Genomic DNA, 26,650 nt, shown 5'->3' on the forward strand with positions numbered 1-26,650 from the left:
TTTTTTAACCTGGTTTGATAAAAATACATTTGAAAATAAATCTAGAAGCTTTTTATAGCTGAGAGAAAGGTCCATTGTTTTGAATGACTTCATGATTGTACTATTTATAAAACAGAATTTGTTTTCCTGAACTTCTGAAAAATGTGTCTTCCTGGTTAAGTTAATTTTATGTGAATGTAACATATTGCTGTTGTACCAAAATAGAGTATGGTAGTAATATTTTATCATGCTTATCAGTGTCAGTATTTTTTTTTTTTGATAGTTCTGTTAGAGTTGTCTCCAAAAAAAGGAGACCATAGGCTCTTTGTGGGAAAACATACATTTTTCTCATAAACAATGTGTGGGTCTCTATTACTTTTGTAGATTTTGCACATTTTCATGATTTAAAAAATTGCATTGGTTTTCTGCATTTGAAGAAAGACGCAGAACATTCTAAGAAGTGTAATTGACTTCAGGTTTCCTATGAACCTGACAACCCTGGTTTTACAGCCCAATGTATATCTTGGTAGTCCTTTGTGTTTCTTACTTCAAACCAAATTGATTGGATGCTGATGTGTATTTTTGGGAAGTAGATTGTGCCGTGTGGTTTGTAATGAGCTGAATTTAAGTAGCAGTTGATAGCAAATGTTGAAATAGCAAAAGCGACAATGTACAGAATTATTATCTTCCTATCTAAGTTTGTCAGCTCTATAATGAGCTTAAAGCAGAAAATATTTTTCTTTTGGAAGTGCACTGTGTGTATCACAGCAGATGGTGGAACTAAGGGGCAAAACCAATACGTGGTGAATGCCTTATAGTCATCTCTGTCTTGATTTAGTTATTATACATATACAATTTCTCATAAAGAAGCAGATTTTAAAGGCAGGAAATGGAGATAGGAAAAATTTTAAGACAATTGCAAAAGAAAAAGAATTTGATAGTTGGCATGATTTTTTTAATTCCACTTTGTTTTACTATGTACAGCAAATTCAGTATTAAAACTATATTTGTTGTATGTAGGAGGAAAGTGGATAGAAGAAATTCTGAAGAGCTGCAAAGGGAAGGAAGGAGATTTTAGAAAACTCAAAAAGTGGTGAGAGAGGGGGAGTTATAAACTGAAGATTACTTTTAAAATTAACATTTTCTTTGTGGAAAACAGAGGCAACAGTTCTGTCACTTAAATTTAGCCCTGGTCACTGTAGTTACAGCCTGATCTTTCAGTTGTTCTAAGCATATCTCTTGAATGGAAGAAACTTCTAAGTCAGCATGAAAAACATAGTACACCAAAAGGTACAATTTCCCATTGTGGAGTGCATGCATTACATTCATCCTTCAATCAGAAGCAATAAATCCAAGAGGGAAACCAGAAAAACATCAATCTTCCACAGAACCTGTAGGGCATTTTCTACAGCATTTTCATCAGTGTGGGGGATTTTTTACAGCTGCTGATAAAAGATACTGACCAGTTGAAGACTATGTGTAATTTTTGGATTTACATTGTGAGTATTCAGTGAAGTAAACGCTGTCACTTTCACACTATTACATGCCATCCTACATATCATTAACTTTTCATTTTGCTCCACTTCAGAAAAGTGCTTGCCTAGTATCACCAAAATAAATGTGGCCAAAATAAATATGACAGAAACTTTTTCTTCACAGAGAACATCCTCAGACTTTTATAATTCATAAGTCACTTCTTAAAACTCTGACAAAACCAAACTTTCCTGTGATGATATCCACTTAAGTTTAATTCATAGTATGAAACCAGAAGTTAGTATCTACCCACTGGACCATAAAGAATTTTTCAGTAGGGTGCTATCTAGTCTCTCTGAAAGTTCATTTTTTTCATAAATCATTTATAACAATACGTATTTGGAGAACCTGGAGGTAAATACCACCATCACCAAGGAAATCATATGAAGACAGGTATCCATCTTTTTCATAAATGTTAGCCTTATCCTTAAATGCAAATTATTTATTTTGATTGTGCTAGACATTCTTCCTTGTGATCCTCCTATCAGAGATATTTGAGGACTTTTTATTTAAGTGGAAGACAGGAAAATTATAAGGAAATGCTAATATTCAAACTGTTTCTGATCTTTCTTGGTCTTAATGCACTTAGGTCCAAATACTTTCACATTGTCAGGTCAGTAGATTTGAATTATTGTACTTGTGGATAGAAACTAATACCAGCAATCTAAGCAGCAACAAAGTAAAACAGTACCTACATTAATCTAAAAATATTGTGTTTTAGTAAACCATAACAAATTAAATAGGAAGAAATTATGGATTCTTACAACTACTTTCTCTTAACACACTGTTCTGAGCCCTGTATTTCTGGTAAGTACTGTCACAGAATTGGCTTCCTTACTAAATATTGGATGTTATAGTTAAGAGAAACACAAGCATGGAAAAATAACATCACCTAGCATCACCTGGCATATTCTTTGATCGATCAGTCATTTTTTCTGAAAGATGAAATCTGGTAGTCCTTACCATGTTGCACTATGCAGAGTGACTGCAGTAGCCTCCATCTCTTTAGCATGACTTAAAAACAAACTCTTATTACCATTCTGCTCCTGAACACATGTCAAAAGTCATTAAATGTAGCCAAGCAACTGCACGTAGCTATCCCTTACTTCATGTATTCAGTGTGTCGGTAGGTCTATCCACGTATCAAATTCATGCAATTGCAATATGAATCCATATTATTCTTCATGCATCATCAATAGCAATCTCATAGGCTAGCACAACCCATAGGTTAGAATAAATTAAGTGATATCTTCCCTGATGAGATGGAATCAAGGTGGATTTCTAGAATTCTGGAAGAACATTACTTTTCTAATGGTTAAGGCTGATTTTTTTTCCCCACATTGAAAACATTGAACTATGGAGGTGAGAGAATCTGCTGTCATCAGTTCGGAGGGTAGTAATAAGTCTATTATTAAAATTTTCTTCAGGAAGAAATTTTATGCTTTAATGTAATTACTGGTGGTTATACAAAGAACCATCCACTGTATTTATGAACACTGTGAAAACTGGGATCAGGTTTTCTGGAACTCCATTTATAATGACTTTGTTGAACTCAGGTTAATTATGAGAGAGGCCCATCTGAGAGAGAAGGCACACCACAGAACAAAAGGGATCAATTTTTTCGTCTACTGTTTGAATTTCATCCTTTCTTCTTTCATCTGTTTTCATCTTATGGAAGTGATTATAAGTGCTAATGAGACATTTGATCTTGCTTCAGGCAGTCATTTTCTGGTTAGCACAACAGAGGTATCAAGCATCTATTTTGGTATTATAGGAAGTCAGCAGGCTGGGGTCACATATTCTTTTTTCTTATACCTACCTAGTTGCAGCAATCCTTTTTCTGGTACCTGAAATACTTATTGCACTATTTTATTTTTCTGTCTGCAGCTCTTATATAAACTCCTTGTCACTAATTTATGTCAGGAAAAGATATAACTCTTACAAGTGTTTCCAATTTAGAAGCCAGTCAGAAGTATTTGAAACTTTTTTGAGGGGGGGAGCTAATTCTAGTCAAGTTGAAAATTACAGATGTGTTGTTTAGTTCAAGCAACAAGTGGTGACTGATGAGCAGAAGCAGCATTTGAACCTGGGACCCAATGAGTACAGTTCAATAAATTGGGGCATCATTCTAAAGAGAACAATACTGTTTGAAAACATGATTTCTTTCATCTTGACTTAATTCTTCAGAAACCATATCCAAACCTGGCAGTTCTGAGCCATTATTGTCATCAGTCTTATTTATCAAAAGAGCCAGAGAATGCTTTTGGGCCTGTGTTCCTCAAGTGCTGATAATTATGCCTATAGACAGCACTGCTTGTATTACGTAGGACACCCAGTGGAACTGGAAATATTACTGAAATTTAAAGGAAGCACCCTTGAGAAGACCCAAGGTATGTGTACCAGGCAAAGCCCAAATATTTCATCCATTAGGATGAAATTTGGTTTGGAGGAAATAACCCTTGTTAGTCACTACTGCTCTTTCATTATGGTACAATCAGTTTCTCACTGCTAGCTTGAATGTGGATCTCTCTAGTGCCTACTTTCCATAAATTAAAGCTGGTGCCATTTAGCCATTTATAGGAGACAAACTCGTCGTATCTTTTCAAGAAATAAACACATGAAAATACTGAGCAGGAGTATTTAATAATTAGAGGAAATACTTTCCTATAATCCACCTGTTCTAGGTAATACCAATAACCTTTACAAGCACTCTTGCTCTGAGACTGATAGCAAATGCTGCTAAGTATGCCTGCATATGCATAGTCTAGCAGTCAATGAAATGTGTTCCAAAGTCTTATTCCAAAGCAGAATAGTATTTGAACATACCTACTGAGTAGGCAAAAACAAGTTCATGAGATGCCTTCCTTTTCTCACACTTAATATTGGAGAAACTTTGCATTTACTTTTTGCTAGAACACTTGGAGCATTCAAAAATCAGAAAAAATCCCCTCTGGGCTTTGTTTTTGATATGTGGAGAAAGGAGAATAGGCCTAGAGAGAAAAGAATAAATATCTCATACTAAATCTTTAAAAGCTAGTGGTTTGTCCAGCATTTTCCAGGGTTTCTTTTTCCCAAGTCTGCAATTTAAAAATCACCAAATATTGGTCAATTCCTTATTTGGGAGCACTTGGGTTTTTAAAAAACCTGATTTTAATTCTGTGACTGAACACTGTTGTTTAATTGGATGACTGTGATCTTTAAAATCAGGCTTCCAATGTAATAATTTATAAGCATGAATTTTCCTTATATGATGAACCATTATAGTTAGTTGATGAGTATTTAGAGTTACAAAATTTCAGAGAAACTTTAAATTGAAAAAATTAATTCTGATGTAAAGACATTTTGAAAATCTTTTGAGCTTTTCAAATATCTCTAATGTTATTAATATTTCATTAAATACATCTGCTAGGAAACATAATATTCCTGAAATAGAAAGACAAAGAAAATGTAAAGAACATCAAAGCATGTTAATAAAGCTGAAATGAAAATGTACAGAAATCCTGGTTTTCTGATTATCATGCAGGAGCATGTAAAACTGAGGAGTAGAATGTAGAGCCACTTAGTGTATTCTAATTACTCTTAACTTTACCATTATGTAGTCCTACAAAAATTAGTAAAGACACATGCATACATAACATTAAAAACATCAGTAAAAACATCAATTCTACAAAAAACTTATGCCTTTATGTAACAATTAGATGAATTGATTTTACTCCGAATGTAACTACTAAACACAGTTATTGAAGTTTATTTTCAGGATCTAGACTCACATCAGCAAATCATTAACTTTTAAAGTGTTTTTTGAATATGTTAGATTTTATTTAGTCTCCTCAGAGGAGTGTTAGGGAGGAGAGGACATGTATATTTTAAACTGGACAAGTTTCTCACACATGCTATCATATTTAGAATACTGTTTCCTGACATAGCACTTTTTTGCTCCTCCAGAATATGACTACACATTTCAGTAGTCTTCAAATTCACAGGCACATGTCAGCTTCACCAGCTGCTCATTAGTTTGTGTATTTTAAAGAAGGTAGGGAAATGTGGAAAGCTTGTTTCTTATCGAGCGAATCAAGTGTGCAGTGTGAAGGTAATGAGCAAACATAATGGGTTAAGAGGAGAGAACTCCCACACTTAATTCCTTCCTGTTAGATGAGCTCCTTCACAAGAGTGTGATCCTTGTAATGTTCACATTTATAGCAGTGTTTCTTATTTTAAAAGAGCTGTGATTCATTGTATGGAGGTGGAGAGAACTGAGCTTTTGCATATTAACAATTTTAGATGAAGAAAAAAACCCTTTTTTCCTTGCCTTTGCATTTTTGGTAGAACTTTATGAGACAGAGTATTTAAGCATGATGGTTAATTTTATATCAATTTGATCCTGCCACCAGTTACTTTCTACTTCTGCAGGTTGCTTACTCTGTCACCGAGTATTAGATGTATTACCCACAGAGCAGTAATTACATTTGACACATAATTATTATGGTTTTGATGACAAGAAGGCCTTTTCTTTTCCTGCTTTCATAACATATACTCCTGAAAGTGCTGGCTGGCTGAATACAGTTAGTTTAAAAGCACTTGGATTTAAATTGAACCCTGGGACAAAGAAAGAAATGAAAAGAAAGAGCGAGCACATTTGAAAATTCCAGATGATCTCACACAGTCGATTTTGAAAAGGAAAGAAAGCCTTTAAGTGTTGTTAATGCAAAAGGAGAAAGAGCTGCCGGGCTGCAGCCATGCCAGATCCCCAACAGGAAAGGAGTGCTTTTAAAGTTAATAAACTGAAGGTTTGGAAAAAACGGAGGCTCCTGGCAAGGCCATATAAACTACACAAATGAGTTTCTAATCTTGCCACATGGGCATTTTTCCAACTCTGCCCTCTGAGTCACCCCCAGCTGCAGGCCTGGATGAGCAGTTTAATAATCCTTAGCCCTTTTTTTCCTTAAATGATCAGCATCAGAGTATCATGTTTCTGGAGCCTGGAGGCTGTGTGGTATTCAAATAGGGTGAGTTCTTGAAATTCCTCCAAACCTACCTGCAGCTGCCTCTGCCTCTCTGCTGAGGTTAGAAAAGCTGGACTTGCAAACTTTGTAATTTGCCATCATCATCTTCCTCCCTCATCTCCTCTTGATTTCTCACTGTGTGCATGGGGCAAAGCCAGGCTGGGAGCATGCAAAGTGTTCTTCCCGTCCTTTTTTTTTAAAAAAAAGAAAATTTAACAAGGCATGGACGGGGTAACGTCAATGCTAGGAATCCTTCTCTGGGAATTGAGTGGTTGTGAAGGAAACCTGAGCAGTAAAAACTGACCTGACTTCCTCCCTGGATCCAAGAGCTGAGCATCAGCATCAGGGAAGCTTGATGTAAAGGGTATCCCTCCTACCGATGTGAGGTCTTCAATCAGTGCCGAGACAATGATAATCAAATTAATGTACTATAAAGCAGCTCTAATTTTAGCCTGGTTTGTTATTGTAAGAGTTCGCAGGGAAGGGCAAAGGGGGAGGTGAAGGCTGCTACAAATGACTAATCTGCATTTCAGCCTCCTAAACCATATTTAGTGATGCGGGATATAAACATAAGCTCTCCGTACAATTTTTCCTATTTGACTTCTGTTTCCTTTCTTCTGTTCCCTCTGCTAAAGATAGCTGCTGACGGTCAGGTATTTGTGGCCGATGGCAGCCTTTTGCGGCAGTCCGGAGCTGCCCTGGCTGCCCCGGGCCGGGCTGCGCTGCCGGCGGCACGGCGGGGCTCGGCCCGCGGCTGGGCTGCCACCGCCGGCACCGCCCGGAGCCTGAGCCTGTGCGGCGTCACCAGCATGGCGTGTTGCCCCTCTTTGCCAGGTTTGGCCATGGGATTTGCTTGGGAGTCGAAGTTCGAGTTCATTACCTGCGTGAGGTGGGTTTCGTGTACCTCCATGGCATTCTATAAATCCTGAATCCTTTTTCTGCAGTGAGTCCACACATATATATTAAACTGCAATTCTCTGGGGCTGTCAGAATTGCAGACTAGCCTGAGGCATGGCAGTATGATAAAGTTTTCAGGCCCTGTTTAGTTAAGGCTGAAAATCTGGGACCCAGCCAATCTATACCACTCAGGGCTCTTTTCACAGTCCAAAATGATTTGGCTTAAACATTTCCAACTGTGATGAGGTCTCATTTCAGTGATTATACAGTCATTCACTTTTCCACATCAACATCAAAGTCATTAACAACTGAGTATTATTGCATTGGCTGGAATTCAGTTAAGGACTAGAGGGATGTTGCTCTTTATTAAGATAAATCATTGCCTTGGTTATGTCACCCATGAAATAATCAATTTACTGTGTTGGTTAATTTCCTCCCTCTTTGATCTGTGAATTAAATTCAGCAGATCATTGTTCCACACAACTGCAGTGGAAAGGATGCTTTAAAATAAATGCACCACATTTTCTAATGGTACAAGTCTGGCAACTGTGTAAAACAAGACTGCACGTGGCCTGATCTATTTCAACAGTTTCCTTTGAAAGCTCCGGGGCAAAACGAACCAGTAGCACCAATTTGGGTGATATTGCTGAGGAATGAACCAGAGGAAAGAGAAAACCTAGCAGAACTGATTCTGAGGCCTTCAGAGGAGTTAGGCTGATTGCCATACCAAATGAAAATATTTCTGTTGAAGTGTAAGGCTATTTCTTGATAGCCTCCATGAACTTTGCTTACTGTAAGGATTTTTTTTCCAAAAATCCTACTCATAGCAAGTCAAATATTAAAAAAAACAACAACAACAAACCAACAAAATACTGCACTGATACAGACTGATATTCTAATCTCTTTTTGCATTGAACTATGCATTATGAAATTAAACTACATGTATGAATAAGTCCATGTTGACTGTGAAAATTCCTATGCCTATCAATGAGAAACTGATAATGAGAAACTAAAGCCCAAATCTGACTCTTCGTTTTGCAGAATTTCACAGCAGTGTGGGTATTCAAGTCTCATCTTTCTAATATTAAACTCTAACTTTCCACAGATTAAATAATCCATGCTAATTAAAAGCAGCACAAACTTCTTCAGTACTTCTCTAATGTAAGTTCAGATCCATGCCTCTTCTAAAACCTGAGCTCTTCTCACATGTATGTCCTTTAAACTCAAGACCATGATCCATCGTGAGTTTTGAAAAATATGAACACCATGTGATTTGGCTTTAAGAAATTGATCTCAGTTTGTGTTGCAAAACGTGCCTAATATTCTCCTAATGACAGCATTGCTTGGCTGAGCTGGCTAAGGTTAGATACACCTCCTTGGCCAAGTCACTGCTGCATTTCCCAAACAATTTTGCAACGGTGCCACATCTCCAGTGTTAGGCATGTAAACCCCTCATATTGCAAAAGCTGCTCAATCTTTGAAGGAAGACAGTCTACAAATTGGATGACTTGTGTTATTGCCCAATCACTCACAATTGGACTGCTAAGGTTACTATAAAATGGTCAGCATCTAATTTTGTTAGACTTTGAGGTCTAATGGCATGTCGGTTTCTGGTTGTATACAAGATAGAGAATTTCTTCCAAATTTTTACATCTTAAAGATTCTAGAACATATATTAGTGAGAAGAAATACTATTATTTTTGAAAGAAAATGCATATGAAAATACTATTGCTAAAATAGTTGAACTAAAATTCCTGATTGAACTAAAAAACAATCACTTTATTTGCTAACTCCAATTCCCATTACATGAGTAAAATATTTTCACTAATTCTCAGGTCAAAGTTACAAATTAGAGCAATGGATTAAGAAGATATAATACTGTTTCATTATAAGAATAACACCCCAATTCACTTAAAAAATAATGAAAGCTGATTGCAGATTTGTTTCTATAGCAATTAATTAGAGTGTTTCTCCTCACATTTAACAAAAATTGTGTGTGATTTCATGAAAGTAAAACAATTTGCATTAACAAATTACTTTAGTGCATTTGAAAGTCATCTTCATGAAACAAAATATACCCCAGCTGAGTATGCAGAAGAATGAGCACTAATGAAAGTTCAAAGTCAGGACTATGTAGAAATTAATGGTAAATCAGTCAGGATATTCAGAAGATGTGAGGAAGCTCAGTATTGGACTGTTAATTGCAACTGCAGTGAACCTGATTAATGCACATGACAATTCTGTGTTGCTTATAAACCTTCTCACTTAGCAATCAAATTACTATTTTCTAATTAATTGCATTTGTTAGTTTCTTCTTGTCAGTTGTTTCATATTCATGGTCCTTTTGCCATTAGTTTCCATTTCTAAATGAATCATTCTAAGACCAGAAAGTGAAAACATTGCTATTCCTCAAGCGTGATTTCTTATTTTGTTGACATGAATGCATAGTAACTGCAAGTTTCTTCAAGCTGTTGTGGAATATTTATTTTTTAGTTGCCATGAGGTCATACACTTGGAGTTTTAAGGTGACAGAAACTCCTGGTGGAGTTTTGAACACATTTAGCTTTTGTAATTCTGCTTCAGGCAGTAGCAGGCAAGTTAAACAATCACTGATTGACTTTTATTAACTGATCTGTGAGGCTGATAGGATCAGGAATGCAACATATAGACAGATTCTTGAAATACAGCCGAGACAGGAATCTTAGAGAAATTCCAAAAATAGAAGGTAATACTCTTCTTGCAAACTAATTTTTTCCTTAGATAATATTCTTTACTTCATAATATTATTTTTCTGCTTTTTATTTGAAAAGTTCAAAATAAATTTATGATTATTAAAAAAAACAAAACAAAACAAATTACCTATCACAGACTTGATTTCAAGCCTATGCTATCTTACGTGAAGATAAAAAATATTTTTTTCCACTAAGGTAACTGAAGAATTAAAGTGTTAACTGATGTGAAATTAATGTAATGGTTTCTTTGGTACAAACTAGCTAGAAACCCTGAAGAAGATGCTGCACAGTGAGACTACTGATCTGTCCCTGGATTATCTCCTTGCCTCTGGAGTAAACTGGAGCCAAGCTGTACTTGGCATGTATTTCTTTCCTTAGTGAGCAACTCCATTCAGCTCAACTAAAGGGTTGAGAGGAAGAGGCCAGAGTTACACCTTTCCCTAGGCTAGCCACCTGTGCAGGGTGGCTAGAAACACAGAAACACAGCCCTGCTATAGAACACATTCTCCCATCCCATGCTAGTTTTCATAGTTATTCCACATATACCATGGTCTCCCTAGAAGCATTAGAGCTGTAAAAGCCAGTTCCTGGTTGTATAAACCATAAGTTATGTGATATATAGATTTTGATGCCTGTACAATCTCAAATTTTTGTTTTAAAGATTTGTTTGGGATTTATTAAATACATGGTAATTATTTAATTACTAGAGATGTAAATCAAATTAGTTTTCCCTATGAACATACAGTTATCATCATATATTCTAAGAACAAAAATGTAATTAGTGATTTGGATTTTATGTCTCTCTTTTATTTTTCATTTGGATGTCAAAAAACATCTGTCATACTGTTTGGTCCAGCAAGCATTCATGTATGAGTCCCTAGACTGAAGCAGCAATTCTACAGTCTTGAAGGGCTTATAGAGGCAGTGTCAGGACCTCTAAGTGCATTTACACACTTGACACCAAACACATTAGTGGAATCGATATCAATGAAAATGCTTAACATGCTTAAAAAAACAGAGGTACAGGAGGGTCTGGTAAGTCTAGTCTGTGTTCTCTGAACTGAAAGAATGCTCATGGTGGGTACTTCTTGCCACTTCCATGTAATTAAACTTTTGAGTAGTGTTTCTTAGTATTGGGGCACTGCTGTTAAAGGTTCATAGTGCCAGAAAAAAGAAAATCAGACAAATTTATCTAAGGATTTTCATTAATTGTAAAGATGATCTTGCTGATGAGAGGTAAAGACTCAAATTCTGTCCTTAACTGAATCAGAATGGAACTGCACAGATACGAAAGCCTTCAAATTTATAGTTATTTAGGCCTCCATCTCTTTTAAAAACAAAAGCTGAAACTAGATCCAACTTCATTGCTGATTTTTAAACAATTTTCCTTTTATTTGTCCAAAGAAGGCATCTAGTGTGGCATACACTAGAGCTCATACAATTTGATATTTGACTGCACCAGCATGTATTATGCTGGGAGCTGTGGGTACAGCAGGGATCTTCCACATCACTGGAATTATCTCTGAAACATACAGGTAAAATCTGTTACACTAATTTTTGTTTCAATGAAGCCAACTGTGTCACTTCTTAAAGTGCACTGTACAAAGATCTTGTAACATGCAGTGAAAATGTATAGGTATCCAGATATTTGTGAATAATATATCATACACAGTAATTACTTCTGAAGAGCTTAATCAGTTTTAATAGGCATCTTTTAATTCTGCCATCCTTTTTTGTTGATACAGGCTACAACTTCCAGCAACATTCTTCCATACTCTCACTAAACACAGATCAATTACAGCACATCCTTTTAAGAAGTTTGAAATAAAATATGCTAAGTATATTCAAAATGTGCCAAATATGTTACACCCACTGCCAGTTTCAATACCAGTAAATTATCCTGTTTTGCAATTCACAGACTATATGAATAAACTTCCAGCGTTCATTCATTCTAGGCTCTGAAGCCTACTGATGGCAGCTCTGGGTAACAGCCTTTGGGCTGAGGGCTGTCCCCTTCATTTTTTGAATGTTCTGCACTAGGGATGGTTCTTGGGGTTGCTATCAATATGCTCCAGGGTAAATGCCCTTCTGTGGGATGCTTTTGAGGGGCTGCTATCATTGAGCTCCAGCTTTAACACCTCCAACCCACTGCAAAGCTTTCCTCTGTAGCTGTTATCAGTAGGCTTCAGAGTTAACTTACCATCACCCAAGAAGGCTGTTTACTAGAATGGCTGTTTTTTAAGTCTCCAGAATGAAAACAAAGCCCCAAGGAAGATCTGCCATCAGTAGGCTCCAAAGCATCATTTAAACAAAACTTAATTGATAGCTTTGCACTGATACTGGACACAGTGAAAGGCGGGAGGACAAAAAATGGATGCAGAAGATTTCAGTGAATGTCACCAAGAACACAAGAACTGGTTAAGCCTCATCATCTAATGCTGGCATTTCTAATATAATCCAACAAGAAATGTGATTAGCCAGCTGCACTTGTAATGTATTAACTCTTGCCAGTCTTCTCAACATCTGCTTCACCTATGGTAAGAGAACAAGCTCATATACAGTTTCTTAGTGTATCAAAGACTGCAAGTGTTATGAAAACTGCTGGTTATACTGCATGAGTACTTGACCAGTGGGGGAAAATTCTATCTGTCTGTATCTTTGAAGTTTAAGTGCCCTGCACTCTACAAATCAACTTGTGTTAAAGGACTCTTATGTCTTCTAAACTGGTTTGTCTTTCCATTGTTTTACCTCACCCAGCGCATCTCCATTCAATTCACAATTTATATGCTTCAGAATGTGTTTCCTAATGGGTGCTATATTAACCACAGCCCATGTAGCACAGCAATGAAAGAAAAGCCATAAGGGTCTCAAACCATAAAAACCTGGAGACTGAAAACCTTAAAGGGTCACTAAACAAAGCATGGGTAATGATTTGTATTATTAACAAAGAGTCATGAAATCTGGGGACAGAAAAACCTGACGGGAGCATTCATAGTGCAGGCATAGATATTCACACACTACTACCAAAATCAGAATAATGAAACTTAACTCTGTCCAACCCTCCCAGAAAAACCTTGAAACAGTTCATGTGTTCCTGAAGCATCAACGCTGAAAATCCTGGTGACCATGAACTCCAAAAACAACCTGGAGAAGTGGGCATCAAAGGGAGAAACGTGCCTGAATACACTGGTAGCATCTAAGGAATGATGCAGATACTGGGGCCCTCAAATGGAGAGGCCAGAACAACTGAGATTATTGATAGCTTTGGTTAGTCCCTCCTCTCTACTAGTAAGATTGTAGCACAGAGACCTTGGAAAAGCATCAAAAGATACAATTTGGACATTGGACACTATCAACTCCCCAGCTTATTTATGAGCCTATTGATGGGATCTCCCATTGTAAATGCCTGCATTTACAATGATAAATAATAAATAATGAATAATAATAAATAATAAATAGATAATAAATAATAATAAAAGTGGCAGTTACAGCTAACTCACAACATTTATTCACCTCCAAAGAAGGCCATTCCTACATTGTTGCTAAGTAAGATTAGGAGGCCACTTGTTGAGCCTGGACAGAAGCTAAGGCAGGTAAGCTGTTTACTTACCCCTTTCCCCCCAGAGCAGGAGTTAATGGAAATGCTGAAGCAAGGAAAGTGCAAAGTTTGAGACAAACCCTGCTTAATTCTTCTGGATCTTGGGGAGGTTGTTTTTTCCCCTCTGGCTAAGTGGTGATGTCAAAAGGATTCTCCTTGGCTTCCTAGGGAACAGGGTGAGAATTAGAGTGGGCAGCCCTTGAAGACGCTCTGAGGCGGAAGCCTCTATCAGCTCTCAGCACTTCAGCTCTCTCAGCTCTGAGGCCAGCAGTTCAGTCACACTCAACCCATTTGACAAAAGCCCAGTGCTGAGGCACTGCTGGACTAGAAAGGGCTGTGCTGGGTCTCTGTGCACATGAGGACACAAGCAGGTCTGTGTGAGGACAAACTGGGGCTACCCCACACCAGACTGAGCCAGTTCCATGGCAGCCTCGTGCCCAGCCCCAGAGCAGCTCTGCATCATGAACAGCTGGAGGGTGTCAACATCACAGGGGGCTTTGCTCATCACTGGGTGAGAATGGCTCTTTGGGATGTCACATGCTGAGAGACATCGGTGATGCTGGATCCACCTTGCAATGGATTATGACGTCACTGAGGAGCTGGTGCCCCCCCCTGCACCTCACCCAGTCAGTGCCACACTCCAGCTGAGCAACTTTGTGTGTACACGTGCAAGAGTCTACCTCCCTGCCAGGCCAGCACTGCGCTTCTGTGCTGCTGCTGGCCTGGCCAACAATTCCTGCGTGAGGGCACAGCTGGGAGTTTTTGCTGCATCTTTGCTTCTAACTTGCTGCCTCCCCCTGTTCCTCGTTCTCCTCCATCTGCTGCTTCTTGTTGTTCTTCACTTTCCTTCGTGATGCCAGTTTCACTTTCCTCCTGCTCTGGGCCACAGGAAAGCTCCGAACCAGGGCTGTGTCAGGGAAGCTCCCTGGTGGATCTCCTGTTTTTGCTGTAGTTTTCCTACACCAGCATGGAGGGACCCTGGGTAGGCACCTGGAGACCTCATCCCCGACGGGGACCAATCCTTGCAGAGTTCAGCACCCCGGGTCCCAAGTACTGGCTCCCTGGGACAACAGGTAAGCCAACTGTCATGGGGAGGCAGTGGCAATGGGAGGCACAGCACACTGCTTGCCTCCACTTCAAAACCTCCTCTCACTACACAGTTGCAGGCACATGTCCTTTCACAGGCTTTTCCTCCCAGGTCACACGGCTCATGATCCCACCAGATACAGAGCCCCTGCATACTCATTTCGAGGGACCAAAAGTCTCACCGAAGCCAGCTGCTCACCAGGTCCTCGCTACTTCATCCATGCATCCATCACCAAGACTGGGAAGCATGTGGCTCCATCAGCACATGTGACGGCACGTCCCACGACCAAGATGCAGGTCACCCCTGGACCCAGTGAGCAGCATTTCTGCAGCCCTTCTTGCAGGCCTGACAAGCACACCCTACAGCTGCCCTGTGCCACTGGGGCACAAACCCCTCACTCCTGCCCCGAATGGGCTTCAGAGAGTTCCAGACAGAAAACAAGCAAGACCGAGCACCTCCTCCTGACTCCTCCTCTTTGGCTTACACTTCGGTCCCCGGGTTCACTTCTTGTCCTGCCTCCTTCTCTGTCCCAGGTGACTACACCACGGAGCCTGCCGACAGACATGTCTACCTCACTGCACCGGCGAGTAGCATGAAGTCCCGCCCCAAGGACCCAACAGGTTTCCGAACGCCAGGTACGGAACTCGGGGAAACAGACACGCTTACAGCCTGCGTGTCCTCCAGGGAGTGGCTGCAGCTTCTTCAAGAGGCTCTGCAAAAAGCTTAGGAAGCTGCATGGCACAGCAGTGTGCCCACACTCCTGGCTGTCCCAGAGCACCAGCTTCGCCCTTCTCACAGAAAAACCAGCAGCTCTGGCTCCGAACAGCCAACGCACATCACATGCAACAAAAGACAGAGGCGCTGGGATGAGGGATAGGATACCCTTCCTGCTCCTCACAGCCAGCTTGGCAGGTTGACTCTCTTCCACCCAGGCATTGCACCCTTTCCCAGGGGACTCACCTGGGCTCTCTTCTTATTCCATTTCCAGGTCCTGGCACCTACACCCTGCCCAGGGTTCTGGGACCTCACACAGTGAACACCCATGCTGAACCTTGCTACTCCATGAAATGGAAGAGTCAATATCAGAGCTGTTTTCAAGACCTGGCAAAGGTGAGCTGTGCTTCTCTACTCTCTCACAGGAGCAGCAGCAGCAGCAGCTCAGCTGCTCTCCTCAGGGCAGAAGGGCCCCAGGGCCTGCTGTATCCCCATGTAATACACCATTCCCTGCACCTGCAGCAAAGCCCAAGAAGCCACAGGGCTTCTGGCTCTGCTATTATCAGCAACACTGACACCTGCAGTCCCTCACTTTTCCACACCAGCAGCTTTGGCACGGTGCAGCTCACTGGCAGTAACGGCACTAATCTCCCTCGTCTTCTGGGAAATCTATCTCTCCTCCCAAGGACCCCTCCTTCCTAAGGCTCCAGACCTCCCACTCTGCTCCTCTGGCCAGCTACCTAAAGCATCACAGCACTCGTGGGTGCCTGGCAAGAATCCGCACTGCCTCTGGGACGCACCAACCTCATTGCTTCTCTTGCAGACGCCAGGTCCTGCGGCGTTTGACAATGTGGAAATGGACGTCTACAAAAGAAGAGCTCCCAAGTACTCAATGGGACTGAGAACCCAACTTGCTGGCACAGGAACAGCTCCAGGTCCAGCAGACTACTTCCCAGGAAAGGTAAGGCAGTCTGCCCACCCATGTGCTATGCTGGACAGCCTTCACTTGAGGACAGCTCTGGAGAATGAGGCATCATCTTCACCTCCTTTCTTCCCGCTTTCTCCTTTCAGTTGTCAGTGACCAAGGCCCGGGATCCTGCTTTCACTTTTGGACTCCGACACTCTCTCTACAAAGCTTCTTTAATACCTGAAACGCTTGATTAAAGGCAGATTCCTACAGAGATCTTTTTCTGCTCCTCCTTTGTGGGGGTTTACATGTGCATGGCTGCAGAACACTGGCTCTCACTGTCTCATGTCTATGCCTCAGCCAAAACATGGCAGGATGAAGAAGAGGCGAGAGCAGCGAGGTAACAGCATGAGCCAGGCTGACATCTCCAACAGCACTATTTTCACCTAACCAGAGCAAAACACTGTGAAAGCTTTCCAGCCCTGCCTTGCACGCTCCCAACCCCATGGCCCATGCTAGCCCCGAGGACCAAGCCCATCTCAGCATCCCCTTTTCAGTGCACACAGGTGCCATCTGCCCAGGGAGTGCCCAGAAACAGAACTGCCGTGCATTATCTCCTGCCACAGGCAGGAACTCATTTTCACAGGCAAGTCCCCAGACCACTGACAAGTATGGAGAATGAACCATTATTCCCAGTTTGAAAATGCCATCATCATAGGATCCTGCAACAGCCCAGGTGGGAAGGATCTTGGAAGGTGACCTCATCCAGTCTTCATGTGGGAAAGGCAGCCTGGAAGCGACTAGCCAGCACCCAGCCAACAGCAAACTTGATCGTGCCCAGTGATGGGACTCTACTGCAACCCTGGGGAGGCTGTTTCTGCCCTCTGGCTAAGTGGTGATGCCAAAAGGATTCATCCCTGATTGCTAGGGAACAGGGTTGGAATTGGTGTGGGCAACTCGCACAGCTGTTCCAAGGCAGAAGCCTCTCTCAGCTCTGGGACCAGCACATCAGACTACTCAGCCTGTTATAAATATACTAATAAAATAATTAATTTAATAATAAAAAAGAAAAAATGTTAGTTCTAATAACAAGTTGAAAATTGTGAAGTATATGGTATAGGAATATTAGGAGTGCCTTTTTTACTGTATGCAACCAGAAAAACCTTATCAAAAAGGTACCAGATATCTTTGGTTTTTTTCAAGAAGCTATGGAAATTGTCATGCACACCAGTTAGTTTGCCTGGACACCTCCTCCCCTTCCCATCTTAATCTGAATATCAAGCATGCCAATTAGGGGTTTCAGTAGAGATTGTCAATGGTTGTCTTTGGGTGGGAATATTATTGAAGTTATATAACTAGTGAAAACAATGATTGTAAAGATTAAATATAAGAATGAGTATATAATGCATAGTATGTAGAAGGACATATGTAAAAATGACACAGCAAAAAAAGCATATAAAATAGATCAACTTTGTTTGGAATTGAGAACAAATTTGGAGGAGTAATCCCCATGTTCCTGGCACTGAAATAAAGAAATGCATGCTTATTCATAACAAATTTGTGTTGGATAAGTTTCCTTTAACCTGCTTGGTGTAAAAAGCCCAGTGCTGAGGCACTGCTGGACTAGAAAGTGTCTCTGCACATGAGGATACAAGCAGGTCTGTGTGAGGACACACTGGGGCTGCCCCACACTGTACTGAGCCAGTTCCAAGGCAGCTCTATGCCCAACCCCAGAGCAGCTCTGCAGGCAATACAGCAGCGCTGCATCATGAACAGCTGGAGGGTGTCAACATCACAGGGGGCTTTGCTCATCACTGGGTGAGAATGGCTCTTTGGGATGTCACATGCTGAGAGACATCGGTGATGCTGGATCCACCTTGCAATGGATTATGACGTCACTGAGGAGCTGGTGCCCCCCCCTGCACCTCACCCAGTCAGTGCCACACTCCAGCTGAGCAACTTTGTGTGTACACGTGCAAGAGTCTACCTCCCTGCCAGGCCAGCACTGCGCTTCTGTGCTGCTGCTGGCCTGGCCAACAATTCCTGCGTGAGGGCACAGCTGGGAGTTTTTGCTGCATCTTTGCTTCTAACTTGCTGCCTCCCCCTGTTCCTCGTTCTCCTCCATCTGCTGCTTCTTGTTGTTCTTCACTTTCCTTCGTGATGCCAGTTTCACTTTCCTCCTGCTCTGGGCCACAGGAAAGCTCCGAACCAGGGCTGTGTCAGGGAAGCTCCCTGGTGGATCTCCTGTTTTTGCTGTAGTTTTCCTACACCAGCATGGAGGGACCCTGGGTAGGCACCTGGAGACCTCATCCCCGACGGGGACCAATCCTTGCAGAGTTCAGCACCCCGGGTCCCAAGTACTGGCTCCCTGGGACAACAGGTAAGCCAACTGTCATGGGGAGGCAGTGGCAATGGGAGGCACAGCACACTGCTTGCCTCCACTTCAAAACCTCCTCTCACTACACAGTTGCAGGCACATGTCCTTTCACAGGCTTTTCCTCCCAGGTCACACGGCTCATGATCCCACCAGATACAGAGCCCCTGCATACTCATTTCGAGGGACCAAAAGTCTCACCGAAGCCAGCTGCTCACCAGGTCCTCGCTACTTCATCCATGCATCCATCACCAAGACTGGGAAGCATGTGGCTCCATCAGCACATGTGACGGCACGTCCCACGACCAAGATGCAGGTCACCCCTGGACCCAGTGAGCAGCATTTCTGCAGCCCTTCTTGCAGGCCTGACAAGCACACCCTACAGCTGCCCTGTGCCACTGGGGCACAAACCCCTCACTCCTGCCCCGAATGGGCTTCAGAGAGTTCCAGACAGAAAACAAGCAAGACCGAGCACCTCCTCCTGACTCCTCCTCTTTGGCTTACACTTCGGTCCCCGGGTTCACTTCTTGTCCTGCCTCCTTCTCTGTCCCAGGTGACTACACCACGGAGCCTGCCGACAGACATGTCTACCTCACTGCACCGGCGAGTAGCATGAAGTCCCGCCCCAAGGACCCAACAGGTTTCCGAACGCCAGGTACGGAACTCGGGGAAACAGACACGCTTACAGCCTGCGTGTCCTCCAGGGAGTGGCTGCAGCTTCTTCAAGAGGCTCTGCAAAAAGCTTAGGAAGCTGCATGGCACAGCAGTGTGCCCACACTCCTGGCTGTCCCAGAGCACCAGCTTCGCCCTTCTCACAGAAAAACCAGCAGCTCTGGCTCCGAACAGCCAACGCACATCACATGCAACAAAAGACAGAGGCGCTGGGATGAGGGATAGGATACCCTTCCTGCTCCTCACAGCCAGCTTGGCAGGTTGACTCTCTTCCACCCAGGCATTGCACCCTTTCCCAGGGGACTCACCTGGGCTCTCTTCTTATTCCATTTCCAGGTCCTGGCACCTACACCCTGCCCAGGGTTCTGGGACCTCACACAGTGAACACCCATGCTGAACCTTGCTACTCCATGAAATGGAAGAGTCAATATCAGAGCTGTTTTCAAGACCTGGCAAAGGTGAGCTGTGCTTCTCTACTCTCTCACAGGAGCAGCAGCAGCAGCAGCTCAGCTGCTCTCCTCAGGGCAGAAGGGCCTCAGGGCCTGCTGTATCCCCATGTAATACACCATTCCCGCACCTGCAGCAAAGCCCAAGAAGCCACAGGGCTTCTGGCTCTGCTATTATCAGCAACACTGACACCTGCAGTCCCTCACTTTTCCACACCAGCAGCTTTGGCACGGTGCAGCTCACTGGCAGTAACGGCACTAATCTCCCTCGTCTTCTGGGAAATCTATCTCTCCTCCCAAGGACCCCTCCTTCCTAAGGCTCCAGACCTCCCACTCTGCTCCTCTGGCCAGCTACCTAAAGCATCACAGCACTCGTGGGTGCCTGGCAAAAATCCGCACTGCCTCTGGGACGCACCAACCTCATTGCTCCTCTTGCAGACGCCAGGTCCTGCGGCGTTTGACAATGTGGAAATGGACGTCTACAAAAGAAGAGCTCCCAAGTACTCAATGGGACTGAGAACCCAACTTGCTGGCACAGGAACAGCTCCAGGTCCAGCAGACTACTTCCCAGGAAAGGTAAGGCAGTCTGCCCACCCATGTGCTATGCTGGACAGCCTTCACTTGAGGACAGCTCTGGAGAATGAGGCATCATCTTCACCTCCTTTCTTCCCGCTTTCTCCTTTCAGTTGTCAGTGACCAAGGCCCGGGATCCTGCTTTCACTTTTGGACTCCGACACTCTCTCTACAAAGCTTCTTTAATACCTGAAACGCTTGATTAAAGGCAGATTCCTACAGAGATCTTTTTCTGCTCCTCCTTTGTGGGGGTTTACATGTGCATGGCTGCAGAACACTGGCTCTCACTGTCTCATGTCTATGCCTCAGCCAAAACATGGCAGGATGAAGGAGAGGCGAGAGCAGCGAGGTAACAGCATGAGCCAGGCTGACATCTCCAACAGCACTGTTTTCACCTAACCAGAGCAAAACACTGTGAAAGCTTTCCAGCCCTGCCTTGCACGCTCCCAACCCCATGGCCCATGCTAGCCCCGAGGACCAAGCCCATCTCAGCATCCCCTTTTCAGTGCACACAGGTGCCATCTGCCCAGGGGGTGCCCAGAAACAGAACTGCCGTGCATTATCTCCTGCCACAGGCAGGAACTCATTTTCACAGGCAAGTCTCCAGACCACTGACAAGTATGGAGAATGAACCATTATTCCCAGTTTGAAAATGCCATCATCATAGGATCCTGCAACAGCCCAGGTGGGAAGGATCTTGGAAGGTGACCTCATCCAGTCTTCATGTGGGAAAGGCAGCCTGGAAGCGACTAGCCAGCACCCAGCCAACAGCAAACTTGATCGTGCCCAGTGATGGGACTCTACTGCAACCCTGGGGAGGCTGTTTCTGCCCTCTGGCTAAGTGGTGATGCCAAAAGGATTCATCCCTGATTGCTAGGGAACAGGGTTGGAATTGGTGTGGGCAACTCGCACAGCTGTTCCAAGGCAGAAGCCTCTCTCAGCTCTGACGCCGGCACTCCAGTCAGACTCTCGACCCATTTGACAAAAGCCCTGTGGTCAGGCACCGTTTCTTTAGAAAGGCCTGTGCTGGGTGTCCGTGCTGGGAAGCAGCAGTGCTTCCAGTGTGAGCACAAACCGGGGCTGCCCCAGGCCGGAGTGAGCCGGTTCCGTGCCAGCCCATGCCCAGCCCCAGAGGAGCCCCGCCGGCGATGCGGCAGCGCAGCAGCACGGACAGGGCCGCGGCTGGCCCGGACATCCCGGCGGCAGCGTCCTGGTGCTGCTTAACTCGAGGGGAAGGCTGGGCCTGACAGACTGCGGGGAGGCGGAGGGCACATTCCCGGCACCGCCACACCCAGTCCCGCCGCTCGCTCGGCGGAGAGCCGTCCCGTCCCGCGGTACCTCGGCCCGGCGCTGCCGGCACGCACCGGCTGTGTCCGGGGCCTGCAGCGCAGGGAGCTCGGGCAGAGCGGGCCCGGGCGCGGCTCCGGGCCGGAGCTGACAGCTGTGGGGGCAGCTCCGACGGCGAAAGGGAACAAGAGGTGGGTGGTAGTGAGGTTTAATTTCCTCACTATCTGAATAAATAGCAGCAAATTACACTAATTTCCTCCAGCGAATCCGTTTCATGCGTCGTTATCTCCATTCACGAGCTTTTACACCTAGTTCTCCGTTCGTGGAGCGGCTGTGGGACCTGGGTTGCCTCCGGCTTCTCTCAATCGAACCCCGAGCAGGCATCTTCCTTGTCAGGGCTTCAGATACCCTTCTCTTTATTTTGAAACGCCTGTGGTTAATGGGAAGTACTTTAACTAAACTTACACGAAGATCCAAGTGAGTCAGAAAGATTACAGGAGAACACAAAGAATAGGAAAAGATTTGTTAAAGGTTGGCTGTTGCAAGGGAGGGACAAAGGCAAATGAAGCTTTGGTTAACAGACTGGATATTCAGTCCTTTGTGCTGCAGGAAAATGTTAAAACCGGGTTTTTTGATGTACAAAAGAAATGTTGTCCTACCTGCATTCACAGATGAGGTCAGTGATGTGCTCTGTGGGAACAGTGCTGAGGCAGCAGTGGACAGATTTTGTTCTAGACAGGTTTTGTGGCCCTGTGAGTAAGGTGTGCTTGTCTTGCCGGGAAGAAGGGCTGGAGAAATGGTACTCAGGGTGGCCTTGGTCTTCATATTGGGACATCCACAGATGTGCAGTGCTGGACCTGAGTCCTTCCCATTCATGGTGGTACAGAGATGAGTGCAGTACTGAGTACCTGCAGAGCAGCTGTCTGCGATGGGATGCTTGGCTCCATGCAATGTGCTAAACTTACACAGTTTGTTAAATGGAAACAGCAGATGTGCTGTGATCCCCCAGCTGTTCCCTTCTCCCCTCTGCTCCAACCCCATCCTCAATGATTCCTGGTTTACCTGTCTTCTCAGGGATTGTGTACATGAATTCCAGGGTGGTGAACTCTGCCATGAGGGGGACACATGGGTGATGAAACATCCAGGTGCCCACCCAGGCTCCATCCATCTTGGTGGCTACAAAGCCTATGGCAAGAATAGGGGCCTGGGACCGCCAGGCCCAGTGCCGCACCGGAGCTTGCTCTGATGGGTCCTCTCCTATTTTCTCTTATTGCCACAAGGTTCAAGGGTGATCCCCTCTGCTCAGCACTCATCAGGCCTCATTATATCCACTTTGAGTTCCTGGCTGGCAAACTTTGGAGGCCCAGGGGAGGCAAGGAAGGTCTATGTGGATGGGACTGATTCAGAAAGGAGTAGAGAAGGCCTTGGTGCACCTCACAACCTGATGCCTATGGGTAAGGCATCGAATATGTTTTCTTCTTGAAAATACAACAAGCAAACCTTGATGATGTCTGCAAGGCAGAAACATGCAATGAGAGAAAAAAATGTAATCTAAAACTGTATGTTCTTGTAGTTTTCGGTCACATAATATGAATGCGTATTTGAACATCTCAGACTTATGTTTCATGTCTTGTTTTTCAGTGGTCCCTTAATTTATGTTCTTTCCTGAAGACGGTGATTTGGGTCTGGTGTTTGTAAGCAGAATTTTCTGCTAAAGATAATGTTTAGGAACACCTCTGTGCTGCCACTTTTGGGATTTTGACAGCCTGAGCATGCAAATAAATGCAAGAGAGGCCTTTCCCCAGAGTGCAGAAGAAAGTGAGCAGAATCTGGTGTGCATTTTCAGGTCATGCAAAAAAAGCTGGATGTCAGCCACAGATGCAGAGTGTTTTCAGACTTCTCCCCAGTAAGTAAATATATATAAATTCTCCATACATTGGAACTGCCAGTGTGCTTAGCAATTATCAAAAATACTGGTGGGTCTAATAAGGTTTAAGGTTTAGGGTTAAGGTTTAGGGAAGAGTTATTGATGGGAAATTTGTCAAAAACATTAGTGACAGTGTTATTAACTCACAGTCTTAATGATGGGAAAGCAAGAAGCATGTACACTCTAAGACACTGGAGCTCAACCACCCAAAAGGCAAGGCCCAAGACAACTAACTCTCTTCCTGAGATTGTGACTTGTGATTGATCTAGGTTGCTGAGTTTTCTGAGCATTAACCTGAATAATTTAAATATTTCCAGACTGAAAAGCTTTTTATAGTCAGAAAATCTGAAGTGGCTTCCAATCCTCTTTAAGAGAAGCCTGTGTAGTTCACTTGTTATAGATTTACCTGTTCTGTAAAAGTTTACAGAGAAGAATTTTTATCACAGCTCTGTTTTGTTTTCTGTAGTTGTTTTTGGACATGCATGACCAGAGGGAGTTTCTCTCTGTCTGGGGGAAATTCTTTTTAAGACTAAAATGTGATGAGGTGGTGTATTCACTTTAATATGTTCCTGCCTAGGCTGGATACGGGTATAAAGTCTCTAAAGATCTTACCACATCTTGATTTCTAAATAGAGTAATTTATTTATACAAAAGCACATATCTGAAGGCAGAGAGTTCTAAGAGCGGCCTTATTCTACAACCAGTTACAAACCTAGGCAAAGAAAGTCTGAACAAGACAATAACTAAAGCATAGAAATCTTAACACACAGAGTTCTAATGAAACAGCAAACAAAGCATAGAATTCCTAACAAGCAGAACTAGTAAGACTATAAGCAAAGCACACATCTGACATTACAGCCTCTAGGTAAATCAGCCTCCCATCTGACCCCAAGCAGGATTTTCCAACCGTGGGGTCACAATCACAGAAAGGGAACACAAGATCACAGATCCCAGACAGGGGTCCCGGCCGCAGGGATCACAGTGGCAGTGGAGGGGTCCCCAACTCGGCAGAGTTCCCGAAAGCAGGGTCACAGGGACAAGGAAGGGTCCCGGGGGTCCCAAACCCTTGCAGTTCCCGGTTGCAGAGACAGGAACCCTCACAGACTCCCCAGCAGCCCCGAACAGAGTCCCGGGGCAAACGCCGCAGGGGAAAAGGGAAGGGACGGGATCGCAGGGGCCAGGAGAGATCCCTGGGGTCCCGAACCCTCACAGGAGGAAGGGACGGGACCCCAGGGCCCAGATGCCAGGCTACCTTTAGATGATACCTTTAGAATCCCATTCGGCTCCCTGGCAAGGCTCCTTCCTCAGGCTGCAGGAGGTGGAGGTTGGATCGATTGATCAGATTGATCACTCGACCAATTCTTCCAATCCGTCCCCCCGACTGACTGACACAGAGGCTTTTTATCCCAAATTGCAAAATGCATATTCATATTTTTTATCTACACACTAACCAATCTAGGTACAATTCTAAAGTTCGTAAAACTACGAAAAACAGTATCAGAACCTACGCACATAACATATCTATTAACGCAAAACACTATCTTGCTAGCATAAGGTTCTACCTTGTTGTACATAAAACTCATACTAAAAATTATAAACAGTACCCTACTCTATTTTTGTTATGTCTGTACTCTATCACTAGGCCTGAAGCTGTGTCCTTCTACACTGAACTAGGACTTAGGGCATGCAAAGCTTAAAGCTAAGGGTTAGATTTCTACTTTGTGCATTTAAAGCTTTTATACATTCTAATTTTTCTAAAGGCTTTAATTCTATCTCTGTACTTTTCACGTCTCTGTGGAGGATCCATGGAAACATGGACTCCGACATGTTCCTACATTTGAGAATAAAGGATAAGCTGTTATACACCAGGAAAAAAACCAAACAAAACCAAACATCCTTATTCCATCTTCACTTTTTCTCTGGAAGGGATTTGAGGACTCTGGCCATCTGGATGTCTGGCAACTCAGTCAGAGCTGTGGCTACTGTGTGTGTGCAGATTAACTGTGTAGCACATGCACAGTAAGTCCAATGTGTCCAGTACACATCAGACCTGCTGCACATGTGCTGCACAGATGGTCTGTGCATACACAGTAAATCAGCTATGTTAAGCTTACTGCGCATATGCAAACCATCTGTGCATTGCACATATGTATATTTTTGCATGGGAAATCCCTAGTCAGAGCATGAAAGGTTGTGGCAGAGAGGAACTCCAGTGGTAGAGAGACCGTGAGAGAGTCTGACAGTGGCATAAATTAAAGCAGCTCCTTGCCTGGTTTTGCTCATGTCTGGGCCAAAACTGCAAATAAGTTCCTCAGAATCAGAAAATGTGGCTAGCTGCTCAACAGTTTCAATCTCTGTAACAATTGGCTGCAGGAGAGAATCTGTATCAAAACCATTAGTTTTAAAGCCAGTGATTATCAGCTAGAACTGCAGCTAGTTTGTCAGGTAGCTCAAAATTAAGAGCCTGGTATTTTACTTATCCAATAAAATAGTGATGCTTATGGTGCAGCTCAGGAGTATGATTAGCCAATTATCTTTCTTTTATTTCCCAGTAATCCTTTTGCTTCTCATCTAATATTCAGCATTTTTACATAGGTTGTTTGAGCCTGACAGGGATGCTTACTGGTTAGTACATAGGAACAGTTCACATATGTATAGAAAAATATTATCTTTTCAGTGTATATGCAAATTATTTCTTGTTATGTTTATGGTCCATCTTTAAATCCCAGTTCTGACAATGTCAAGAAAGTTCTTTAAGTCTACTTTAGGTCTGTCTCTAATGAGTTCTAATGCTCTGAAGTTGAAGAGCTCCTTTTTTATCTCGTGAGGCATCACTGCTCATCTAACTGACACACACTTGAGGGAAGAGATACCTTCACAGGCTTGAGAAGTGGGCCAGTGTGAATATCCTGGAGTTCAAC

At 43.3% G+C, this 26,650-nt stretch overlaps 2 protein-coding genes across 2 annotated transcripts; both read left to right on the top strand.

Annotated features, from left to right (window-relative positions):
• The first annotated feature begins 14,513 nt into the window (after positions 1 to 14,513).
• On the top strand, positions 14,514 to 17,219 carry LOC134550593 (ciliary microtubule associated protein 1A-like). Its single transcript, XM_063397337.1, has 6 exons — positions 14,514 to 14,815; positions 14,941 to 15,141; positions 15,363 to 15,464; positions 15,818 to 15,939; positions 16,367 to 16,504; positions 16,615 to 17,219. Exons 1-6 carry the CDS (start codon positions 14,710 to 14,712, stop codon positions 16,705 to 16,707), a joined length of 762 nt encoding a protein of 253 aa, XP_063253407.1. The 5' UTR covers positions 14,514 to 14,709; the 3' UTR covers positions 16,708 to 17,219.
• Positions 17,220 to 18,491: 1,272 nt separating this feature from the next.
• LOC134550594 (ciliary microtubule associated protein 1A-like) lies at positions 18,492 to 21,036 on the top strand. The gene is made up of 6 exons (XM_063397338.1): positions 18,492 to 18,830; positions 18,956 to 19,156; positions 19,378 to 19,479; positions 19,833 to 19,954; positions 20,381 to 20,518; positions 20,629 to 21,036. Exons 1-6 carry the CDS (start codon positions 18,725 to 18,727, stop codon positions 20,719 to 20,721), a joined length of 762 nt encoding a protein of 253 aa, XP_063253408.1. The 5' UTR covers positions 18,492 to 18,724; the 3' UTR covers positions 20,722 to 21,036.
• Positions 21,037 to 26,650: the final 5,614 nt, after the last annotated feature.

The sequence above is a fragment of the Prinia subflava genome, chromosome 5 (assembly GCF_021018805.1).
Source record: "Prinia subflava isolate CZ2003 ecotype Zambia chromosome 5, Cam_Psub_1.2, whole genome shotgun sequence".
Taxonomy (NCBI): Eukaryota; Metazoa; Chordata; class Aves; order Passeriformes; family Cisticolidae; genus Prinia; species Prinia subflava.